The sequence below is a fragment of the Canis aureus genome, chromosome 3 (assembly GCF_053574225.1).
Source record: "Canis aureus isolate CA01 chromosome 3, VMU_Caureus_v.1.0, whole genome shotgun sequence".
Lineage (NCBI taxonomy): Eukaryota > Metazoa > Chordata > Mammalia > Carnivora > Canidae > Canis > Canis aureus.
In genome coordinates this window covers 19,950,239-19,973,345 of record NC_135613.1, presented here as the reverse complement: position 1 = coordinate 19,973,345, position 23,107 = coordinate 19,950,239, and the positions used below count along the sequence as shown (strand labels likewise).

The following is a 23,107-nucleotide window of genomic DNA, read 5'->3' as shown; positions in this document are numbered from 1 at the left end:
TATTCATCTAAGGTAGAGAATTTGTGAGCCTACAATTGTTCATAGTATTCCTTTATCTTTTTAATGTCCATGTGATCAGTAGTGATAATCTTTCATTTCTGATATTGGTAATTTGTATCTTTTTCTCCTTTTCTTGATTAGTCTGGCTAGAGGTTTTATTCATTTTTTCAAAGAAGTAGCTTTGATTTTGTTGATTTTCTATTATTTTCCTATTTTTAATTAAATTTAATTTGCCTTGATTTCATTTTTATTTATTTTCTTCTGCTTCCTTAAATGATTTACAATTTTAGAAGATCACTCCAGCTGCCATATGGAGACTGGACTGGAAGGGAGCAAGAGTGGACACAAGGAGACCAATTAGGAGTCTATAGACAAAGTCTAGGCAAGAGATGATGATGGCTTGAATCAAGATGTAAGAGCTGGAGAGCAGCTCAAAAACTGCTGTTATCCAGCCTTAATCAACAGAGGTAAAATGACCTCATGGGTGTATGTGGAGGGGGTGTGGAGAGACAAATGGATACAGAAAAAGGAGGAAGATTTCTGTGAGATATGGAGATATGATTCAAGTCACTACTTGCAATCAGTGGAGTGCCGGTAAGTGTTTAACAGTCAGAAAGAAAAGAAAAGAAAAGAAAAGAAATAAAAGAGAAAAGAAAAGAACCTGATTTGTAGTGTTTATTCATTTCTATGGCATAAATACTCCCATAATGGCTGACTTCAAGCCACTAAAGTGGATGAATACAGAGCTGGGAAGCAATGCATACCAGCTACTGCAAACTGGCATGAGCCACTCCAACATGCCTGGGCTTCACGAACTTGGTTGTCTGTAGGATTTCAAGAGGAACTTTGAAGAAACTAATATTGATGACAAGGATTTTAGACTTCAGTTACATTTGCTTTCTTTATTAGTCCTATTATCCCAAATGTTTGGTAGAACACATGAAAATTACCATAAACATTTTAACAGACAAAAAATAGGCCATGAGGCAGCTTCTACCTTATATGCGCCCAGTACATAATAGGTCTCCATTGACATTTGTGCAATTGAGTTGAATCCTATCATATTCCTTCTGTCCTCACACATATAAAACTATAATTTTCTCATGGTGATGATCCAACCCTGGACCAAGTGAATAAGTAATACTAACCACTTGAGTTAAATTTAGCACTTCCCCATGAAGTGTCATTGCCATCTCTTTCTCATTAAGAGCTCCCTTGAAGTTCCCAGTCAAATGAGGATAAACGTGTTTTTTTTCTGCTTTGTTTAATAGAATAACCCCAGAGCATGGAGACAATCTCACCACCTTGGTTTTCATCTCTGAGGTCGTTAACATGATATATTATGAAGCTATAGGAAATTAGTTGCTGAATATTTCAATATGGAAAGGAAATAGTGTAATTCCATTGTTACCATAGAACCACAAATTCTTGGAGTAACCTGTCTCCATAGTAACAAGATAAGGACATATTCCTTAAATGTTTAACTATGATTCTATACTTCACACACATTCAAGTATAGTTGATTCTTATTATTTATAATTGAATTGAATTCATTTTCTGATACATTTGGGGTCCACTTTTCAACAGTAGTTTTCAATTACCTTAAGATTACGAGTGTAATAAGATTTTCTTTATGTCATTCTTATTAGAACAGGAATAGAACTACTTTTTGTATAAAAAGGAACTTAAAGGGGTCTTTAAAAATGAGTAAATATTTTCACATGAGCCAAATAGTGTCTTTGAGGATAATGTTAGGGGTATAAAGGTAAATCTATCTCTGGGTCTCCAAAAGTGACATTCACACCATCGTAAGTTCTAAATACAAAGATATTAACTGTATCAGATATTTGTGATAATAATATACAATAGTTACTCTGGTTTGAGAGGTTTTTATGTGCTAGAACCTCTTAACCCTCAGGAAAATCCCATGAGGCAGGTACTATTATCACCTCTGTTGTACATACATGGAAACTGAGGCATAGAGACATTGCATATCCTGACCAAAGTCATCTGGATAGTATGTGGCAGAGTGGGAATTGAAGCCATGCATTCCAGCTTGCTAGCCTATGATTTCACCCACTGCTCTGACTGCTCTGGTAGCTCTGCCTGCCAATCACAGAGGGTTTGGGGTCCACAGGGTGCTGTCCATGTTCTCTTAGCCCTGGTGCCTTGTCATTCGCTTTCTGGTTCCTGAAAAATTAGGCCTCAAAGAGGAACCAGGTTCTTGGTATTTCTATTAATTCCACTAAATTCATAGTTGCAGCTTATGTCATGGGTGGGTGTTGTCCCTGGAGCAAGAGAACCCAGATGAGTAAGGCAAGGTCTTAGCTCTCTACGACCTTCAAGAACAAGATGAGGAAGATACCATATGAACACATAAAGACCACTAGGGTAGCAATTTCTTCCAGAAAAAAATAAATAAAAGACCTGCAAAGCAACATGTCAAAAGGGCCCTGAATTGTGTGTTTATTTTCATTTGCTGGACTGTGTGGACATGGCCCTCGGTGTCTGTTGAACAATTAAACCAGTGTGAGAATGATGACCACGTTGTTGCTGCTAATAATGACAACCTCACCTGTGACATGCCAGAAATGCTCTCAGCATCGGGACTTTGTTCAAAGCCTCCCATCTTCAAAATTGCATATCCTCTCTGAGTGATTGTCTCCTTTTCATTAAGCTTGGCAGAGTCATAGCTCTTGGTTTTCAAGCAATCAATATCAAACCAGATACTGTTGCTGCCCAAGACTGGCGACTGGGGCCGACGGGGCAGTCAGTGCCACTCAGGCTCTGAGTTTGTCAGGGAACAAGGCGGCATTGTGGCTCATGGCACCCCGACAAACAGCTCATCGCTGTAATTAAAGCAGGGTTGGACGTCCTACTGTTTTGTGCTTCATCTCCCTTCATGTGGACAAATAAATTGGAGGAGCAGCATATGGATGGGGACCAAAAATTGAATATAATATCCCCATGCTTATATCAGCAAGGGCAAGGATGAGCACATCCGCAGTGTCTCCATTTGCAACTGGACCATCTGCACTAGAAACTCATGATGCCAAAGTGGGTAGAATCACGTTTCTGCCGCCGCCGTCTGGCTGTGCACGCTCCTCCATCTCCACTGACCATCGGGTAGCACAGGGCGAGCAGGCTTGGTAGCTGCTCTTTATCAGAGAGCGGTCATTTCTACCAATGTTTTGCATAAGAGGATGCTGTTCTTAAAACGGACACCTGGCTGGGTGGAAGCTTCAGCTCTCTGAAGCTGGAATCCCTAGCCCAGCTAATGAACTCATTCTGACAGCTGGGATCTTCTGTGATTTTTCAGGGAAATTTAGCCCTGAGCAGGGGAAAAAAAATAGATAAATAGCTGGGTGAGTGTCTCTCTTTTTTTCCTTCATTTTTTCCTTTGACAGGACCTGGGCACAGTATAAATGACACAACATCTGCGGCAAATAGATTATTTATTCAGTCAAAAAATTATGGTGCATCGATGATGTTCCAGGCCCTAAATGTACAATTGTGAACAGACCAGATCTCATGGTGCTTATATTTGAATTTATTGCTGAATATGTGTTTTCATATCTTCAACTATAACAAAGAAACTGGCAGGTGGGTAGATTGGATAACTGATTTAAAAAACAAATTATTTTAGCATTCTTCCTAGACAATGCTAAATTGAGCTAGTATCTCTTATTGGTGCAGTAGCATATTGATTAAGCAGTACACTTATGTGGTAACATTCACTCTTTGGAAAGATGTCCACTACGGGAACAGGTTACCTGCAATGTGCACATACATATGAGCCTATTCCTCCTGGAGAAAGCTTTACAAGCACTCAACACCTTGTAGGCAGGTTTTGGCCAGGAAGTGAGAGGAAGAAAGGAGGGGTACATTGATAGAGCATTTGCTATGGGGCCAGCGTCATCAACTAGATGGTTCCATTTTGTCTTTCCCCAGATGTGAATGGTAGGTGTTACTAACCTTGTCTCATAGAAAAAACAACTCAAATGGTTTCGGGTGACCTGTCCAAAGGTCAAAGAGATGATCACCAGCAGGACAGAAACCACATCTGAGTCTGTCTCATCCCATTTTTCTGAGCTTATAGCACAGGATAGGGATATGCCCAGAGAATGATTTCCCAGCCCACTGCAATTGGAAAGCAGCAAATTCTAAGAACTAGCTAATCTTATTAGAAGGAAGCAGAGGGCTAGTGAGGAGGGGCAGTGCTGAGAGTGCCTGGAGGTGGGGAAAAGATCAGGAAAGCTCAAAAAGCACAGACACACAAAGATTCACGGCAAAATGAAGCCACTTAACATAGGGAGCATATGAACCCTTCACATATCCCCAGTTTCGGAAGGTTTAATACAATTCCATTTGATAGTCATAATAATAAAAGCCACCTTTCCCTTAATAAATGGGTATATTAACTTCAGTTTACTTTAAGACAGGGAACCACTGTGTGAAACATTACAGAAATATTGGCATCTAAGTGAATCTCGTTTTCAAAAACATTTTTTTGCTTAGTTACCTGTAATATTGACCTACAAGGAACCATTCTGTCCATAGAACTAAATACAAGAAGTGTCCCCCACAAAGTATACAAAATGTACTTTTTACATAACATGTTACATAATATAAATTACATGTGTATAAATATATGCTCATATATTACATTTAAATTTCTGAAACTTTCCCCAAACATCTTTCTCCTACCAAATTCATTGTTTTACCCAATTAACAGTAAATGATATTAAAAGACTGATATAAAAGAGGAAAAATTATTTTTCTTAACCCCAAACTTAAAAGCATCTGTTCTTCATATAAAAGAATATATAGGTGCCTGTAGGTAGAGGTCGAGGTGAGTCCTTGACTGTTAACCCAGTGTGAGGAGACTGCTGGAATTGAACTTTTTTGACCACTTTTCCACTTACTCATTCAATACATACTTATTGAGAGCCTAGTCTGTGTCAGGCACATGCTGGATGTTGAGGATGAAATGGGAACACTACAGGCAATCAAAGAATGCAGAAATTATGCTCTCCAAAATAGCCTGTGTAGGTTATGCAAATCACTGTCCTCAAACAAAACAGGGTTTACACAGGTGGAATCTTGCAGTGATATATTCTCACTTCCTGGAGTTTTCACCCAGCTCTTTCCTGTCCAAAGGCTGGGTTGGTCCTGTAATGTGCTCTCACCTTGGGAGGGCACATGAGGCTACCAGCTGAACTCTTTATTTATTGAGTGAGGTATTTGGGCCATCTCCAGCATTCCTTCCAACTCTAATAGACTAATATCTCTCTGAATTGAGAGAGGGAGAAAATTGAAATACCAATAAATATACACATAACCAAAGAGCAGCAAGAGCTTCAAAGTGTGTTCTCATGACTTAGGAAGGGGGCTAGGGAACACTTGAGACACTCAGTGGTTCATCAGGGATGACAAATGAAGATGGATGTGCAAATTGTCTGTTCAGCAATTGTACATAACTGGGTCAGAACTCTTGGTCATTTACTGTGTAGCAAATCTTCCTGTATCTGGGAAAAATGTGTTGTTAAGGGTCTTTGGTACCACAAGCCTTAGGTCATTTCATTCCCAGGAGGCAAAAAGAGGGGAAAAAAACAAAAATCATGAAGTATTCTCAGGTCATTTTTTATTATGCCCATGTCTTAAGAATTCTTGCATGATGGCTACTTAGCAATATTTCTAAGAGAAGGCAGAAGGTGGGCTTTCAGTGTCCTAATTAAGAAAAAAAGGTTGTGATTAGATAGCACCACTGTCAGTCATCAGGAAGAGGTGAGAAATCTTAGTACAAAAATAGTAGTAACCAAGTTGTGTCTGTAGAGGTTGCCCATAGATGAACTTTATTATTATTATTATTATTATTATTATTATTATTATTACTATTATTATTATTGCCAGTCCTACCTAAGGAAAGGCAGCTCAAATGTATGAAGCAATTCACCCTAGCAGAGGGTTGAGAAATCACTGTGGATAATGTCTGTATTTTTTAATGACATCTTGATTAGCAAATTTTTTTTTTTTTAAAAAGAGTTTGTTAGAAAATCCTTTGACTTTGTGTCTGTTTCTCAGGGTCCTAAACTTTTAGTTCTTTGGCTTATAAAATAACTTATTACATTAAATTAAAATGTGTTGAAAAAAATTAAATCTCCCTGACTTTGGGAAGTATTCCCATAAAACCGGATTAGAGAGAACTGTCTCATCCTCAGGATCTTGGGAGTGGGAGGAAGAAAGACCTGCTGCGGAGGGTGTATCCTTTGAATGGACACCAGAAGCCTAGATATGGCCTCATCTCGTGAGGATCAACACAGATGGGAAACCAGTGCAGTGACCTCTTCTAGTTCTTGATAGTGAAGGCACCAGGTTCCAGTGTGATCCAAACACACAGAATGGGCCCCTGTTATGGCTGATTTTAATGGCTGCACTACTGAGTCAGAAATAAACTGGATATATTTTTCTTCAGAAATAAATAAATAAATATGCCACCCATCCTACTCCCAATAATTCATTGTAGAGTCAGAATAATGGGTTTAAATTTTAGCTTCTATATAACCCACTCTGGCAACTGTTTGTTAGAATCTACTAAAACTGACCCCAAAATCCCATGGTTAGGTATATACTCAACAGTAATGTGTATATATGTTCACTTAAAGGCATGTATGAGAATGGTATTGTAGGACTATTCGTAATGGCCCCAAACTGGAAATGATCCAAATTCCTCTCAAGAGTAGAAAGGATAGAGTGCGGTATATTTAGAAAATGTGATACTACACATCTGTGATTCTACAAATGTGCCTAACAACAAAGATGGATCTCGCAAGTGTAAAGCTGAGCAAAAAAATTTAAAAAGCCAACACAAAATACATGCCGTATGATTCTATTTATATTATGTACCAAATGGTGACACTCTCTCATGGTGATAGAGGGGAGGGTTGGTTACACTGGGGGGATGTGGAGTTAGTGCCTGGAAGGTGACATGAAGGGTCCTCTGGGGGCTGGTCATGTTCCATTCTGTGATCTGAGTGCTGACTTCATGGGTGTATTCTGTCTATAGAAAAAATCATGGTGCTGGACACTTATGATTTTGCACTTTTGTGTCTATATATTATACTTCAGTAAAGAGTTTTAAAAATCCTAGCTTTACTGCTCTGAGGCCTCAGAGAAGTCCACCAATCACTCAGTTTCCTCCTCTTCCGAAACACTTCCTTTGCATGGAATTAGTGGAGTATGCAAAGCACTGAGAACAATGCACTTTTGGTAGAAGGGGATTCTTAGAGTTTGGAGAGAGGGCAGCCCAAATGAGGCTGTTTCTAATGATGGGAAGGAGAATGTCAGTGAGAATGATGGGGAACCATACATAGGTGGATTCGGAAGGCTTCTGGTGTATTCCTTACCTTCTGAAGCCTTCATGGAATATATATATCCAATGGGCTGTGTTTTTAATCCTCAGCAGGGCTGAGGATATATAGCCCCAGATGATATTGCTGCACAGCATAATGAGAGCAAAGATGTTCTAGACCTGGGGAGAATGGGCATGGGTGCAGAGGAGAAGCTGGTGGTGCCAGATGGAAGCAGACCTGAGGTGGACATAGGCAGAGAATGCTCACATGTGTGATGGGATGGATGAGGCCCCAGGAACCTGTGCTTTCACTGATTTGTGTATAACTTTAGAGAATGAGAAGCACTGCCCTAGAGCCAACAGTGGTTATCTCAAGTACAGGGTGGTGGCGGGTGTAGAACTTGGGGAGATTTCTGTTATAGTGTTATTGTTAAATATGTATTTTTCTTTAAAGTCTTTATCATGAACATCTATTATTCTAATAATAAGAAAAAATATGGAAAAAAAAAAGAAAAGACAGATTTATTCCATGGCATGTTAGGAATGATTTCCAGATGCAAATAACAAAATAAAAGCACCACTTGTGAGGAATTTCAAGTTGTCAAATAAACGAACTAAAAATTGAGCAACACAGAGCCTGTGAATTGTGTATACTAATGCATCGCCAAACATCAGCATTCAAAGAAGAAATTACTAAGAAGAAATGTATTTAGAATGAATTCAGGGCTAGAAGGCCAACAGTGAACACAGCTGTTACGCATTTCTGAGCTGGCAGTAAAACAGATTTCAAATCCACAGCCAGGAATGACTAAACTAAAATCGGTAGACATGGATCAGGGAGGATTCGTGTTCACACCTGGGAACACATGTGAAGAGGCGCCTGAAAGTCTGGTGCCCACAAGCCTTGCTGGTGCAAAATGAATCCACTCCCTAGAAGACCCGCTCTGCATCCAGCCTGTCCCTCCACCTCCGTCTAACACACAGGTAGATCTGTCTCCTCTGGGAGCACTTCCCTCCTGCTTCACAGAAGGGCCGCAGAGCAGCCTCAGGCAAGAGTGAACTCAAGAGAGAGGAGGATGAAATAATACCTTTAGTTTCATGAAAGGTCTACTGACTCACAGCTAAACCCTCCGTCAGGTGACTTTGCCAGCATCCTATGGAGGTATGATGCTCCCAGCTAAGAGGGGGTCCTTCCTTTACCTCCCTGCCTCCCCATCAAACACTCAGTCACCAAGGTGGCCCAGCCCTTGACTGGGTGTCTTGTCTCCTGTCTCCCGCCACTTCTGGCCTGGCTGCCCTGTGCGGCCCACCTGGGTTGCTGTCACAGCCTCCGTCAGGGCCTCCCTGCTTCTGGTTTTCTCAGCCAGGTGTGATTCCCCTGCAACCAGACTGATCTTCCTAAAATACAAATATGGCCATGTCATTCCTCGATTTACAGCTGACACCTACAGAGTAAAGGGTGAGTCATGTGTAGGTTCTTCAACTTCTAGTCCCTGATTCTTTCTCTAATTTTATTTGTGAGGGGTTCTCCTTGCATTACATCCACATTCAATTATGCTTGGCTCTCCAGACACACGATGCCCTCTCGGCTCTAGATGTTGGATCACACTCTTCCCACTGCCTAGAGAATTCTTACCATCCCCAATTGGCCTTGCCTACTGGTAGGTAGCCATTTGTGAGTTCTCTTGGGTATTAACTTTCTCTGTCTTCTCAGGTTCTTCACACTCTCACAGCTCCCGATCACAGTCTAATCTGCCTGTTTCTAGGTCTGTGTCTACCCCAGGTGCATGTTCTTTGAGTGGGAATCCATGGGCAACAGTCAATGCAGTGCCTTGCCCATAGTAGTTGCTCAATAAATATCTCTGACTGAATGAATGCGGCCCAATTTTTCCACCTGGAAAGAATATTTGCCTGCCCCAAAGGCTTAAGCTGGGACTATTCTTCATCTCCTGATCCCAAATATCCAATGTGTCTCCAGTGAAACACCTACAGACAGGACCATTTAAACTTGCAACAAAGGGTGTTTGTGTCCATGATCTTACCGAGGCAGGCTCAGCCCCACATTGAAGCCTCTTCCCTATAACCCCACTTGGAAGCCAAGGCTAGTTCCCAGCTAGAAAAGGAAAGACAGGTGAGTTCTTTGTTCATTCCTCCTTCTTTTCAGAAAACTGTTCATGGGCCTGTTCCTGTCTCCATCCAGCTCTGCCTCAGTCCTCTTCAAAGCTGGGACTGGAAGTCTAACCACAAAAGGGCCAATCCATTCCCTACAGCACCTTGGGTCTTGCTCCTTCACAGCCCTTATCGACTGAGTCAGCTGTGGCCTTGTCACTTAGAAAAACGAGTGGCGATATCTCTTAATTACACCAAAGTTAGCCTTTTCTGCTTTCACTTTTGTTCCTTGTGGCTCCTTTGAACAGGGTTGTCAGTAGACATACCAACAAAAAAATGTGTTCTCTGAAGCCAGACAGTAGCTCTCCTTGCCGGGTGAAGAAAGAAGTTTTCTGCTTGTCAACACGTGGTCTATTTGTTAAACTAAGACATGACCCCAGTCTTGACTCTGCACAAACATACACGTCAAATAACTGTTTGTGAAGTTAACTTAATTTCTCCGCACTTCACAGAAAATTTTATCTTTCCCTTCCTTATTTTCCAGGTAGAACTAGGACAATTATCACAGAATTTGCCAGCCTCAGGAGACTGACTCGGGATTTATGTGCAAAAGAGGAGAGGTGTGGCAGAGCTGAAAGAGCATGGTTTCAAGGTCTGCAACCCCTTAGCACTAGCCATGTGGCTTTTGACAAGGCTAGTGGGATGCAAGGAGCACAATTATCCAAAATGACCCTTGGAGCTCACCTTGAACAAGAAACCAGCTGACATCAGGGGTGAACAGGTAGATGGGTAAGCCACTTCTCCAAGCAGGAGATTCCACTCAAGCATAGATCCCCATGGGGCCAGTGCATTCCCTGAAACATCCAGTATCACAATCCATAGGTCCCAAGGTCAGTGGTAAGCTGAAGCTAGCTCCTACTTCCTTGTGAAAGTCAATTGTTAAATATTCAAGAAGTTTACAAGTCAGTAGCTTGAAATTGGTCACAGTGGGAATACTTACACCAAAGAAAGTGGCAAACATTACTAATTAGGGCTTCCTTCACCCCCAAGAGCCTGTTAACCAGCATATCACTGCCCAAGGCATCTGGCTTTGAGCATCTGGGATCTTAGACAATTTCTATAAATCTGGGTACCTGTGCTCAGGCTGCCAGATACCCCAATAATTTGATTATCTGTCCACTGACAAGATTGTAGACAAGCTGGCCTAAGAAGGGAGAACCACAGCAGCCGAGGGCTCTTCTGGCAAACTGAGACAATGTGCAGTGCTCTGCCCAGGCCCTGGCAAAGCTCTCTGTGGGATGATGTGATTCTCATCTTTGGCTGACCCCTGGCTTCTATGGGTTCTCTTTCTTTAATAAAGCCTATTCCTTACCCCATGCCATGTGTTGCTGTTTTGAAATCCATCCAGACCTCTGGTGCATGGCAGGTGGTAATGCAGAAAGAGCTCAGCTTATCGACAACTCAGTTTATAAATGTCTTGCACGATGCTCTAACCTCAGTTCCTCAGTGGTACAATGGGGATATAATACTGGTTTCTTGAGAGTATGTGTGAGCATCAAATGATAATTCATGTGAGCATGCTATGCAAACAGCAGAGACCCATGGGAACTCCATATTCACGCATGTTAGCATGCCGGGGTCATTGGCACTCAAGGTTTCAGTATTAGACTTGCCACTCTTTTAACTGAGTGACTTTGGACTAGATGCTTAATCTCTCTGATTTCAGTTTCCCCATCTGAGAAATGGGTATAGTACTTAGTGGGATTGTTTAAGAACTAAACAGGACAGAGGAGATAGCTCTGTTTGGCTTAGATCCTGACATTCATTAGATGCTGAAGATTCTAGTTGAACTCAAAAATTCCTTAACTCTCGTGGCTCTGGGGTGCTAATTCAAGCTGAAATGCTGGATCCCTTAATGTTCACGACTAATTAAATATAAATTCAGTCCAAGGCCAAATGTACATAACAATAAAGCCCTGGGAATCTTTCAAATTGAGAACTGAAAGGGTGATAAACTCAGAGCTAAAAATATTGCTTCCTCCATAGGCTCAGATGCCTTTATTTGCTGAATATATATCATGGAGGGCATTTTTGCATATATATGTATTTGGCAAACAACCAAAACAACTCAATTATGTTTTATCATTAATTAAACTTTGCAGAAAGAGGGCAACACTTGCTAATAGTGAATATATGCTTTTATTAGACTTAGTCAAAATAAGTTAAAATTAACTCTGTTCAATTGTGAATAAAGTTAAAGTTTTGAGGGTATTTTTTTATTTAAGTGGATTTAAAATATTGTATGTATGAGCAAATATGGAAATACAGACACTCTCTTTTTCTTCTCTCTCTCTCTTTCTCCCCTCCCCATCACATCCCACTCAGAATCCACTAACATCAAATCTACCACAATCTGCTAAAGATACTTATTTGACCTGACATAATGGTTGACTGCCAACCAATTTATCTGATAGCCTCAATGCCATTGTGGAAAATTAAAATTTGCTAGAAATACCCAGACCAATCATATAATGGTCTATTAATTCCATTCTAACAACAAACCAGGCTGTGATCACTTTAATCAGTAACCAGTGGATGCCTTATCCAACTAGCCATAGACCTAACCAGAATTCAAGTCAAAGAATATTTGAGTTTCTACTGTGTGTTAGGCAGTGCACTGTATCACTATACTTGATGAGTTATAGTTAATGGAAAGACAAGAAAAATACAAAAGAAACTATATTGCTGCTCCAAATGTATTACACGTGAGCAAAGAGGTAGAAACAATGTGTAAAGGAGATCAAAGGAAAATTCCAAGGAGGAGACTATATCAAAAATAGGCTTTAGCCCAGCACTGACCAATAGAAATATAATGCAAGCCATAAAAATAATTTAAAATTTTCTAAAAAAGTAAAAAAAATTTCTGGTAGCCACATAATAAAGGAAGTAAAAAATATGATATTAATTTTAATCATGCCAATATATCCAATATGTTTTTATCTCAACATGACGAACATAAGGATTATTAATGAGATATTTCTGATTCTTTGTATATGTGTACTACATTTTTGAAATCTTGTGTTTATATTACACTGACATATCAACTTAGATATTATATTTCCGTGAAAAGTATTTGACCTGTACTTAGACTAAAATTTAGGGCAGCCCGGGTGGCTCAGCGGTTTAGCGCCAACTTCAGCCCAGGGTGTGATCCTGGAGACCCAGGATTGAGTCCCACGTCGAGCTCCCTGCATGGAGCCTGCTTCTCCCTCTGCCTGTGTCTGTGCCTCTCTCTCTCTCTGTGTCTCTCATGAATAAATAAAATAAAATAAAATAAAATAAATTTAAGTTGAAAAGTAAATTTCACAAGACAAGTTGTTCCAATAACTGAATCAAACAATAGTTTTTAAGGTTAAACTAACATTAGTTAAAAATAGATAAAATTTAAAAATTCAGTTCTTCAATTGCACTAGCCATACTTCAAGTGTTGCATGGCCACACGTGATTAGAGGCTACCATCCTGGGCAGTATAGAATGAACTTTCTGCAAGGATGTAAAAGTTCTACTAGACAGTGAAGCATTGAATACATGCACCTCCTGTGGAGTGAGGATGAAGAGGGTGTATCCCAGGAAGAGGAAAGAGTTCAAAGTCGTAGAAATAGGAAAGGCATACATATGAGTGGGGGAATGGTGTTGCTGAATGTAGAAATAAACTCTGCTGTTCATCTCAACAAGAATTTTTGAGTATTGAGCTTCTGGATATCTTAGATCTCTTACATTCAAATTTCTCTTCTATACACTAGACAGTTCTAAGTTGTAGTGACTGAGTAAAATAGCTAGTTGTTTTTAAAAGGAGAAATTAAACAGCTGTAAATTTCTGAGAAGAGGCATGTAGTCAGACTCGAATAAAAAACATGAAGCAGTGGATTTTAAAAGGGGGTGAGGGCTCATGGCAATTATATAGAATGTGTCGGAACATGGGATAGGGCTAAGTCTATGTTTCAGTAGGAGGGTAAAATGGAGCAGTACTAGGGATCCAGTTCTAGCCTTCTGGTCCAGTTTCTGAGGACACAGCCTGGCACTCATGAGTTCTCAAAGTGATACAAATGACTAATAAATGGACTAAAACAGATTCAATTCTGAAATACCAGATCCCTTGGTGTCTGTTTGCATAGGTGGGCATAAATTGGAGGTACAGAGTACTTGGATGTGGGAAGATGCCCAATAAAGCATATGCTCAGAACTCTAAGAAATTTTTAAGAACTGAAGTAAATTATCCTCATGTATGACTTGCATTCATGACACAATCAAAGCAGAGTCCTGGTTGAGTGGTTTTCATGATTCGGTCTAATGATCTATGTTGATTCCCTTTACGAAAAGCACATGGTCCAATTACATATTTCTTCCATCCTGGGTTAAAGATGTCCTTCTAAAGGCCCATTCTGCCAATTTATAGGGGATATAAAAAAAGGATTTTCAGTAAAATGTACTTTCATTGGTTTTGATGAAAAGGGTTTGTGATGAAAGTAGAATCTCTAATAAGCATTTCATAAATGACTTGTCTTTCAAACTTAATATAAAACAGAATAAAATACGTCTCCCAAAGACCTCCTTGCTGCCTCACAGATTTAAAGTCCCCTGCTCTCAATCAATCAGGCCCAAGAACTCAAAAATCTCTAAAGATGCAATCAAATATTTATCAGTGAAAGTTGGTAAAACTAAGAAATTATTTATGGCCCAAATTTTGAAATAGTCACACTTTGAAGGGGAGGGAAAGACTACATGTTAGGAACTACATATTTCTTTTTAGGGCACCTGCTCCCAGATCCTCACTGCCGTCTAGAATTCAGAAATGGGAAGGAAATCACAGGTTTGAGGCAGTGTGTTCACAACTGGGTATTTAACCCGTTTTTCAGAAACATTGAGAAAGATGATGGAAAAGCAGCCCCCAAATTCTAGTAATTTAGCCACTTACCAACTAATTATTTGGCAGATAAATAAAGTATGCATCAGCCAAAACTCTAACTCCTAGAGCTGCCCACATGGCCTTTCTGTCAATGTGCAATTCTACATGGCACAGCCTCAACAGAGAAAAATCCCCCCTAGAGAGTGGATTCACCACAGCACTCTGCTTTTGATGCCTTCACCCTGTAGTATATGAGTTTCTTTTCTTGAAAGGGATTCAGATTATGATAAAATATGACTGGGGAAAAAAAAGAAAAGAAAGAATACTTAGTCTCCATCCATTCCCTTGAAGTTCAAGGCAAATAAAAAAAAATATTTTGTGTGCCAAGATGTCAATTCTTATGTGCTTTATGATAATTTTTGTATTTAATTAAGCTTATTTTTTTTCCAACACTGTATCATGACAATTCCAAACAGAGAAAAATTTGAAAGAAGTTTTTGATGATCAATCTTATGCCCACCACCTAGATTCGGCTGTTAACATTTTACTATACTTGTGTTATCATGTATCTATCCACTTATCCATCCCTGTATCCATCCTATTTTTGTGTGCACTTCAAATAATTAAATTTAATGCTGTTTTAAAGAGAGTAATTGTTAGCGAAGACATTTCATTCCATGTAGAAGAATTCTCAAATTGTACTTAGCACTGAGCATACTAGTTAGGAACACAGACTCTGAAATCTCAAAGAGCTGGCATGGAGCTCATCTCTGCTACAAACTAACTATGAGACTCCAGCTAGAGGACTTTATCCCTCTGAGTCCCATTACTCTCAGGTAGCACATTGGAAGATGATTCTCATGGGGTGGCTTTTATGAGAATTTAACAGAATAGATGAAAGGTGCTTATACTTTATAATATTGAACAAAAACGCATTTGTGATTATTTTATCTATTCTTCTGTAATCCCTGTGAGATTAAGGACCCTGTCTATTGCCTTTTGTCATTAACTCCAAACCCTAACATAGTGCCTTACAAATAGCGGGCGCTGAATATGTGCTTATTGATATGAATTTGGTTGAATCTCAGACATTTTCCTGCCTGGGAAGCAGCTACTACTTATTAATGGAGAGAAGCAAGTATAGTCACCTTCAAAGGAAGGAGATAGGAAAGTTAGTTCAGAAAATGAGATGGGGGCAGAAGAGGAGACAGGAAAAACCAGGCCTGCAAAGCAAAAGTATTTATATTCAGGGGTGGAACAGAATCCATGAGTACCCTGTCCCCTTCCTTGGACCTCACCTTTTCTGGGTACACCAGCAGACTTCCAGCTGTCTCCCCCAGGCCTTAGAGGGCCCTTACGCTGGTGCTCAGAACACAGGGAAGGCTGGATGTGCTGGATAGTTTATACCTTTGGGAAAGACCCTCAACCAAAGATGGATGGAGTTGGCATATAAATACCCCAGCTCCCTCCCTTGTGGAGTGTGCTTTAGACCATTCCCTAGCATTTCTCCTCAGGATTACAATGCAGTCACCAACAGTCAAATATTTATAAAATTAGAGCTACCTGACTCAGAGAATTTGGGTGGCTAGGTGGGATATGTTTTCCTTCTTCCTACCTCTCCAGCACTCTCTGAAGCCACCCATATACTCTCTCACAGTTCAGCAGAGCATCACCTGTTAGCTATGAGTGGAGTTGATGGAGGTAAAGCATAAGATATAAAGAAAAGTATGAGATGAATGGATAAAACCAAGCAGGCAAAAAGAGGAGAATAGTCCCTTTGAAGGCATAAAAAACATAGACAAACATAGTTTTTGCATGGCAGTGCAGTTATTAATAACCAGGTAGTGCTGATGCTCCTGGTCCATAGGACTGGTTTAGGCCAGTGGTTCTCAACCTTGGCTGCACATTAGAATTACCTGGGGATGGATATATATCTATATCTATCTATCTATCTATCTATCTATCTATCTATCTATCTATCTATCTATATATATATAAAATGATGATTGGTCCTCACTCCTTGACCAACTGAATTGATCTTGGAAGGTAGAGCCTGGCATTTGTATTTTAACTGCCCCCGGGCAACTCTGATGTACAGTAAGAGTTGAGAATACCAGGCTTACATAAAGGTGTAAAAATCAAGGATGCAACTTGTGTCTCTGAAACTGTTTAGTGGCAGAGCCTTGCAGACTTGAGGAATCTGGCCCTTGGTGAGTGTCACCCTTGGCTTCAGGGCCACCACAGTGGTTAGGGCTATCCAAAGAGCAGGGCTCATCAACCCTACTACTGTCCACTTGGAACAGCTCTGCTTCCTTTTGCATCGTGTCCTGGACTCCTGGCAAGATTTTGTTTAAAGAAAGGTGTCTTTGGCATAGTAGGAGTTTAAAATCACAAATATGGTGGCTACCAAGATATTGGATTATTGATGCTTCTAATTTCCAACAGAAATAGGTTTCTAATAGTCCAAGTTACCCTCACTTCTAGTCAAGGTCACCCCAAAACACTCCTCTTGGCAGATCTTTTTGTGTCCACTCCTCCTGACCACTCTGCTCCCACAAATCATTCCTAATGATGCAGCCGGGGGGGGGGGGGGTCTTTCAGCATGCACATGCACACACACACACACACACACACCTGGGTGAACTTCCAGTGTCTTCTTGGTGTATAAACAATGAAATCCCCACTTGCTTTGTCTCTGGAGCCCCTATGACAGGCCAGCTTCTTTGACTTCAGCTCTTACCACTCTCTTCTTTGCTCACCTCATTGCACCCATCCAGACATTTTGCTCCTCAGATATATCTCCTTCTTTTCCCCTTCCAGATGTTTGCACATGCAGTGCCCTCTGCTAGAATGCACCTTCCCAAGATCTTCCCGTGGCTATGCTTTTCTCATCGTTCCAGTCACCAATCAAACACCAGGATCTCTGACCAACCTTCCCAGCCATATATGTGAACACTTCTGTCCTTCTACTCCTTGGTCTCACCATTTACTCTCTTTCTGAAGAGCTGTTTCTGTTCTTCACAGAATTTTTTATCCTTTGCAACTTCTTGTTTGTTTGTTTATTTACTCACCAAAATATCTGTCTCCCCACTATAGTATGAGCTCTGTCACAACAGGGGCTTCTGTGCTTTTTACACCAATATTCATCCAGTCCCAATCTTGGAGTCTGGCATATAATAGATGCCCCTTATTTATGTAACGAGTGAATAAATAATCCAATAGCACCAGCCATTAAGGTCATTCATTGAACTAATCACCATTGTTCCAATTTTGTGATGACCAAAAAGTACTAACTGGTTTTAATTTGATTCTCCACATTGACTTTCCTATGGGGAGAGAATGTGTTGACCAGGCAACAGCAGTATTTCTGCCCATTTAACAACAAATATTTCTTCTTAGAAAAGTTATTGCCCTGACTCATGCAACAAGGTTTTCTGTATATGGTTAGTATGATTTAATTCTTTTGATTAGTTTTTAGAGAGCTGACCCCATGGCTCTCCTGGACTTTTATACCTTTGAGAACTAGGAACCTGGATGGTGCAGTCATTTGAGTGTCTGACTCTTGGTTTTTGGCTCAGGTCATGATCTAGGGGTTGTGAAATTGAGCCCCACATTGTACTCTGAGTCCCACACAGAGTCTGTTTAAGACTCTCTCCTCCTCTCCCTCTACCCCTCCCTGACTCTCTCTTGAATAAATAAATAAATCTTTAAAAATTAAAAAAAAAAGGAAAAGAAAACTAGGATCTAAATAAAAAGGCTATGTGTCATCACACTACTATGCCAGTATAGTTTAGTAGAGTATCTGGCTGGTTTCCTGGACATCATTTTAAAAGCACTGAATTTACTTCTTAATCAATGACATCTTCCAGACACAATGTTAGCATTGTTGTCTGCCATGTAGCTCTCCAAAGCATGCTATTCAAAGGTGTTATTATAGTTTTTTGTAAATTCTTTGTTTGTTGCTTGATGGCTTTTTGTCATTCTTTTATTGGCAAAACCATCTGGCTTCTTATCATAGAGGAATAGAGGCCAACTTCAGGTGGCCACCAAGACAGTCACAGTCAGCTTGCCTTGTGTATGCTCTCCTCTTAATAAAAACATGCCTTTGTTATATCATTTGTCTTTTGTCTGACTTACCTTGCCAACGTCTCTTGGGAAAGGTTGTCTCTGATTCTCTGGAATTAGAATGGGAGATACCACAATGGACCTCTTTTGTCTTGGGACAGGAGAAGTTCTTGCAAATTTAAATATATCCTAAAAGAGAGAGAGAAAAAAAAAAACTCAGTTGACTAAAATCCCCCACAGAAAATGTATCAGTCTGCTCTGAGATATGGTTCCTTTGTTGTGAAAGCATACAGCTGTTTGGACATTGTTAATTTTATTCTATCAAACCTCATTAGCGTTAGCAAGTACATCGTTAGAATCATACTAAAGCTGACATTGTGATTCACAATGACTATCATTAAGCTCTTTAATCCCATCATCTGAATCATTCTATTCACAATGTCAGTCTTGATTTATACATCCTTCGGTACTTGTGTATTCCCCTTCTTAATCTGCCAAGCAAGGAGATTACTCACCTGGTCACTAACCTACAGAACCCAATGGATATAAAAGTGATTCTCCTCATGGCCAACTGCAAGGTCCTGACACTCACAAATGAATAGGGATGAAGGGGCAGTCACAAAGTTCCAAACCACATCAGGCATTATGGAGATTCCTAGTCAATGTTTTTTTCAAGGACTATTTGTTATTATTAGTAGGCCAACTGTTGGAATGCACTACCTACTCAGTATATATGTCTTAAACTTCAGTTATTGGAACATTGTCAAGATTTCTGCCCTATTTGTAATTTACATATTCAATGACATAAATGTGTGAAAAGAGGAAATTATTGTATCATAATTTAAATGAAGTACCAGTATTGCTTTCCATAAAAAGTAGGAAAACATGAAAATAAGCATACTGGAAACCAAATGATGGCATTCAATTTGAGCTGGAAGCTCAGGGAAAAAATAAGCTCCTCTTTTTATATATATATATATATATATATGTATATATATATTTAAGATTTATTGATTTATTTGAGAGAGGTGGGGGAGGGATTGAGAGTCTTAATTTGATTCTCCACATGGAGAGTCTTAATTTGACTCCATGTTGAGTGCAGAGCCTGATGTGGGGCTCGATCTCACCATCCTGAGATCAGGATCTGAGTTGAAACCAAGAGTCTGATGCTCAACCAACTGCATGACCCTGGCATCGCTAAGCTCTTCTTTTATTTTTTTATTTTTTAAAGATTTTATTTATTCATTCACAAGAGACAGAAAGAGAGAGGCAGAGACACAGGCAGAGGGAGAAGCAGGCTCCATGCAGGGAGCTCAACGTGGGACTCGCCCCGGGTCTCCCGGACCACACCCTGGGCTAAAGGTGATGCTAAACCACTGAGCCACCAGGGCTGCCCTAAGCACTTCTTTACAAAAAAAAAAAAAAAAAAATTTGTTTGAGAAAGAGAAAGAGTGAGAGAGTGCACAAGTGGGAAGGTAGAGGGAAAAGGACAGAGAATCCCAAGCAGACTCCATGTTGAGCATGGAGCCCCACACAGAGCTCCACCTCATGACCCTGAGGTCATGACCTGAACCAAAACCAAGAGTCAGAAGATTGATTTTATTTATTTATTTATTTATTTATTTATTTATTTATTTGAGAGAGAGTGTGTGGATAAGTGGGGGAGGGAGGGTCAGAGGGAGAAAGAGACTCCCTGCTGAGCAGGGAGCCAGATGTAGGGCTTGATCCCAGGACCCTAAGATCATGACCTGAGCCTAACACAGACACTTAAGTGACTGAGCCACCCAGGCATCCTTCAGCTCTTCTTTCTAAAATGGGAGCTAAGAAAGGGGTAGTGGGGGATTAAAGGGTTGTTAGTACCAAGCTGAGACTTTCACTTGGATCTGATCAAAGGACCGAAAGAGAAATTAAAGTGGAATATCATTTTCAGTATACAAGCCATTATCAGTCAATGTTACCTACTAATTGAATTTATGTTATGTATCATCGAATGTCAATATCTCAAACTTTGGACAACAGGTTCTTACCAAAATCATTTGGCAAGTGATATTAAAAACCATCATTGATACATGTCCCACAAAAGTATGTGTGCATACCTATGCATGCATATACATGTGTGCATACGTATGTATAGTTTTAAAGGAATATCTATATATGAAGTCAAACAGAAAGCAAGATTAACTAAGGCTAAGAAAGCTTCTATAATTTTAACCTAGATTTTGGTGGGAGTGTAATCTGATGGTCCTCTTGTGGAAAGCAATCAGGCAACATTTATTAATCAGGAACCTTACAAATGTACATATCCCTTCACTTGGTATTATCATTCTTAGGAATACATTCAAATGCTAAATTTGAAAGAGAATAAAACCGTATCAAGAATGTGTTCAGTGGGACGCTATTCATAAGGGTAAAAATGGCAAAAAAAAAACCCTCAATGTTCAACTGCAAGACAAAGTTGAATTTGGGTTCGTCAGCTGGAGACACTCTGAGACAGTCACTCTGAGACAGACAGCCACGTCCTAACCACCACCACCACATTTGACTGCTTCCACAAGCACCACCACAGAAGACTCTAATAATAATTTCTTATGTGCACATTGGGCAATGTGTTGGGCACATCACATGTGTCCATTCTAATACTTCAAATAACTTCTCAGGTAAATCTTGTCCCTCCTTAAATAATGAGGAATATCAAGTTCAGAAAGGTCATGTGACTTACTCAATTCACCCAGCTAGTGGAGAGAATACATAGGTTAAAATGTGTAGGGAAACACAGAACACCATATTGGGCACCTCTTATCTTATATAAACTATAGTAAGCATAGAAGAATAACATTTAAACATCTCAATGCATGAGTGTAAATAAGGACTGTCTGGTTTCTGGGAAGGCAAAATAATTATTATTCAGGTAATGACAGAAAACTAGAGTGTGGTATATGTAATGGAGGAAACTGCTGGGGATTTACCCCAAAGATACAGATGCAGTGAAACGCCCAGACACTTGCACTCCGATGTTTCTAGCAGCAATGTCCACAATAGCCAAATTGTGGAAGGAGCCTCAGTGTCCATCGAAAGATGAATGGATAAAGAAGATGTGGTTTATGTATACAATGGAATATTCCTCAGCCATTAGAAACAACAAATACCCACCATTTGCTTCAACGTGGATGGAACTGGAGGGTATTATGCTGAGTGAAGTAAGTCAGTCGGAAAAGGATAAACGTTATATGGTCTCATTCATTTGGGGAATGTAAAAATTAGTGAAAGGGAATAAAGAGAAAGGAGAGAAAATGAGTGAAAATATCAGTGAGGGTGACAAAACATGAGAGACACCTAACTCTGGGAAATAAACAAGGGGTAGTGAAAGGGGAGGTTTGCGGGGGGGTGGGGTGACTGGGTGATGAGCACTGAGGGGTGCACTTGGCGGGATGAGCACTGGGTGTTATGCTATATGTTGGCAAATTGGACTCCAGTAAAAAAAACTTAAAAACAACAACAACAACAACAACAACAGCAACACAGACCCATCCACCCATCCAACCAATACCAACAAAATAACCCAGCCCAACCCGGCAAAAAGCAGCACAGAGAAAAAGAGAATGGAACAGACAATGATAAGACCGGATTTTAGTCATAGAACATTGATGTATAATATCTGCAAAGATTTTGTTGGTTTGCAAGGGAATGGCAAAAGAATAGAAAATATGTAAAATATGTACAACATATGAATCTCATTTATGATAAAAGAAATCTTGAGTCTCAGATGAGAGAATGTCACAGAAAAACACTCTGAAAATATTTAAAGCTCTATGCAAATATGAAGGTTTAGTGATCTGGCTCTGCAACATGGCAAAGGTAGGCTTCAGTGCATTATGACCACATGTGTTACTGTATCTAAAGTAATGAAAAAGCATACTGTGTTGTCAGTAATAAACTTTTCATTGTTTGTAATAAAGGGCTTATCCATGCTTCTAGGTCCAAATGGGTGGTATTTTTGTTCTTATGGGTACCCAGGGGTCAGGCTCCCAAATCCCCATTCCTGCATCTGGTGTCCTCCCCGCTCACCAGTGAGCCATGCCTGCAGTGACTAGTCCATATCCCCAACTCCCACAGTATCCAAGAAGCTTAGCAGCAAGCACAGTTGTGTCAGTTCTTGGGGCTAACGTGCCTAAGAAAAGAAGCAGGAAGGGACACCTGGGTGGCTCAGTAGTTGAGCCTCTGCTTTTGGCTCAGGATGTGATCCCAGGGTCCTGAGATTGAGTCCTGCATTGGGCTCCCCATAGGGAGTCTGCTTCTCCCTCTGCCTATGTCTCTGCCTCTCTCATGAATGAATAAAATCTTTAAAACCAAAAGAAAAGAAGCAGGAAGCTCGGAGTCTGAGAATGGCAAACAGCACATAGAAGGGAGCAGAGTAGAGGGTGGGAATGACTGATTTTAGAGATGCTTCCATGTGCATCTGAGCCCTCCCTGGTGAGCATGGTAAAGAGTTACTGAGGCTGGGACATCCTGTGTCTCCCAACTTTTTACCTTACAATGGCAGGGACCTCAATAAATACTTGTCTGTCGCTGTATTTTTATGTCAGTGGCTCTGCTCTTGTCTTTGTCTCTGATTTATGTGTATAACTATGTGCTTGTTGATAAATGTCTACCTCTGTACCGGCTTCTGTGTCTAACTT

At 40.2% G+C, this 23,107-nt stretch overlaps 1 protein-coding gene across 4 annotated transcripts in view; it reads right to left on the bottom strand.

Annotated features, from left to right (window-relative positions):
* CDH13 (cadherin 13) overlaps positions 1-23,107 on the bottom strand; it is a 1,003,185-nt gene that overhangs the window by 539,842 nt on the left and 440,236 nt on the right. For all 4 annotated transcript variants that reach the window (XM_077890997.1, XM_077890998.1, XM_077890995.1 and 1 more), the window contains one exon: positions 18,504-18,620. In XM_077890997.1, the coding sequence (XP_077747123.1) occupies positions 18,504-18,620 (117 nt within the window). The remainder of the gene's footprint in view (positions 1-18,503; positions 18,621-23,107) is intronic.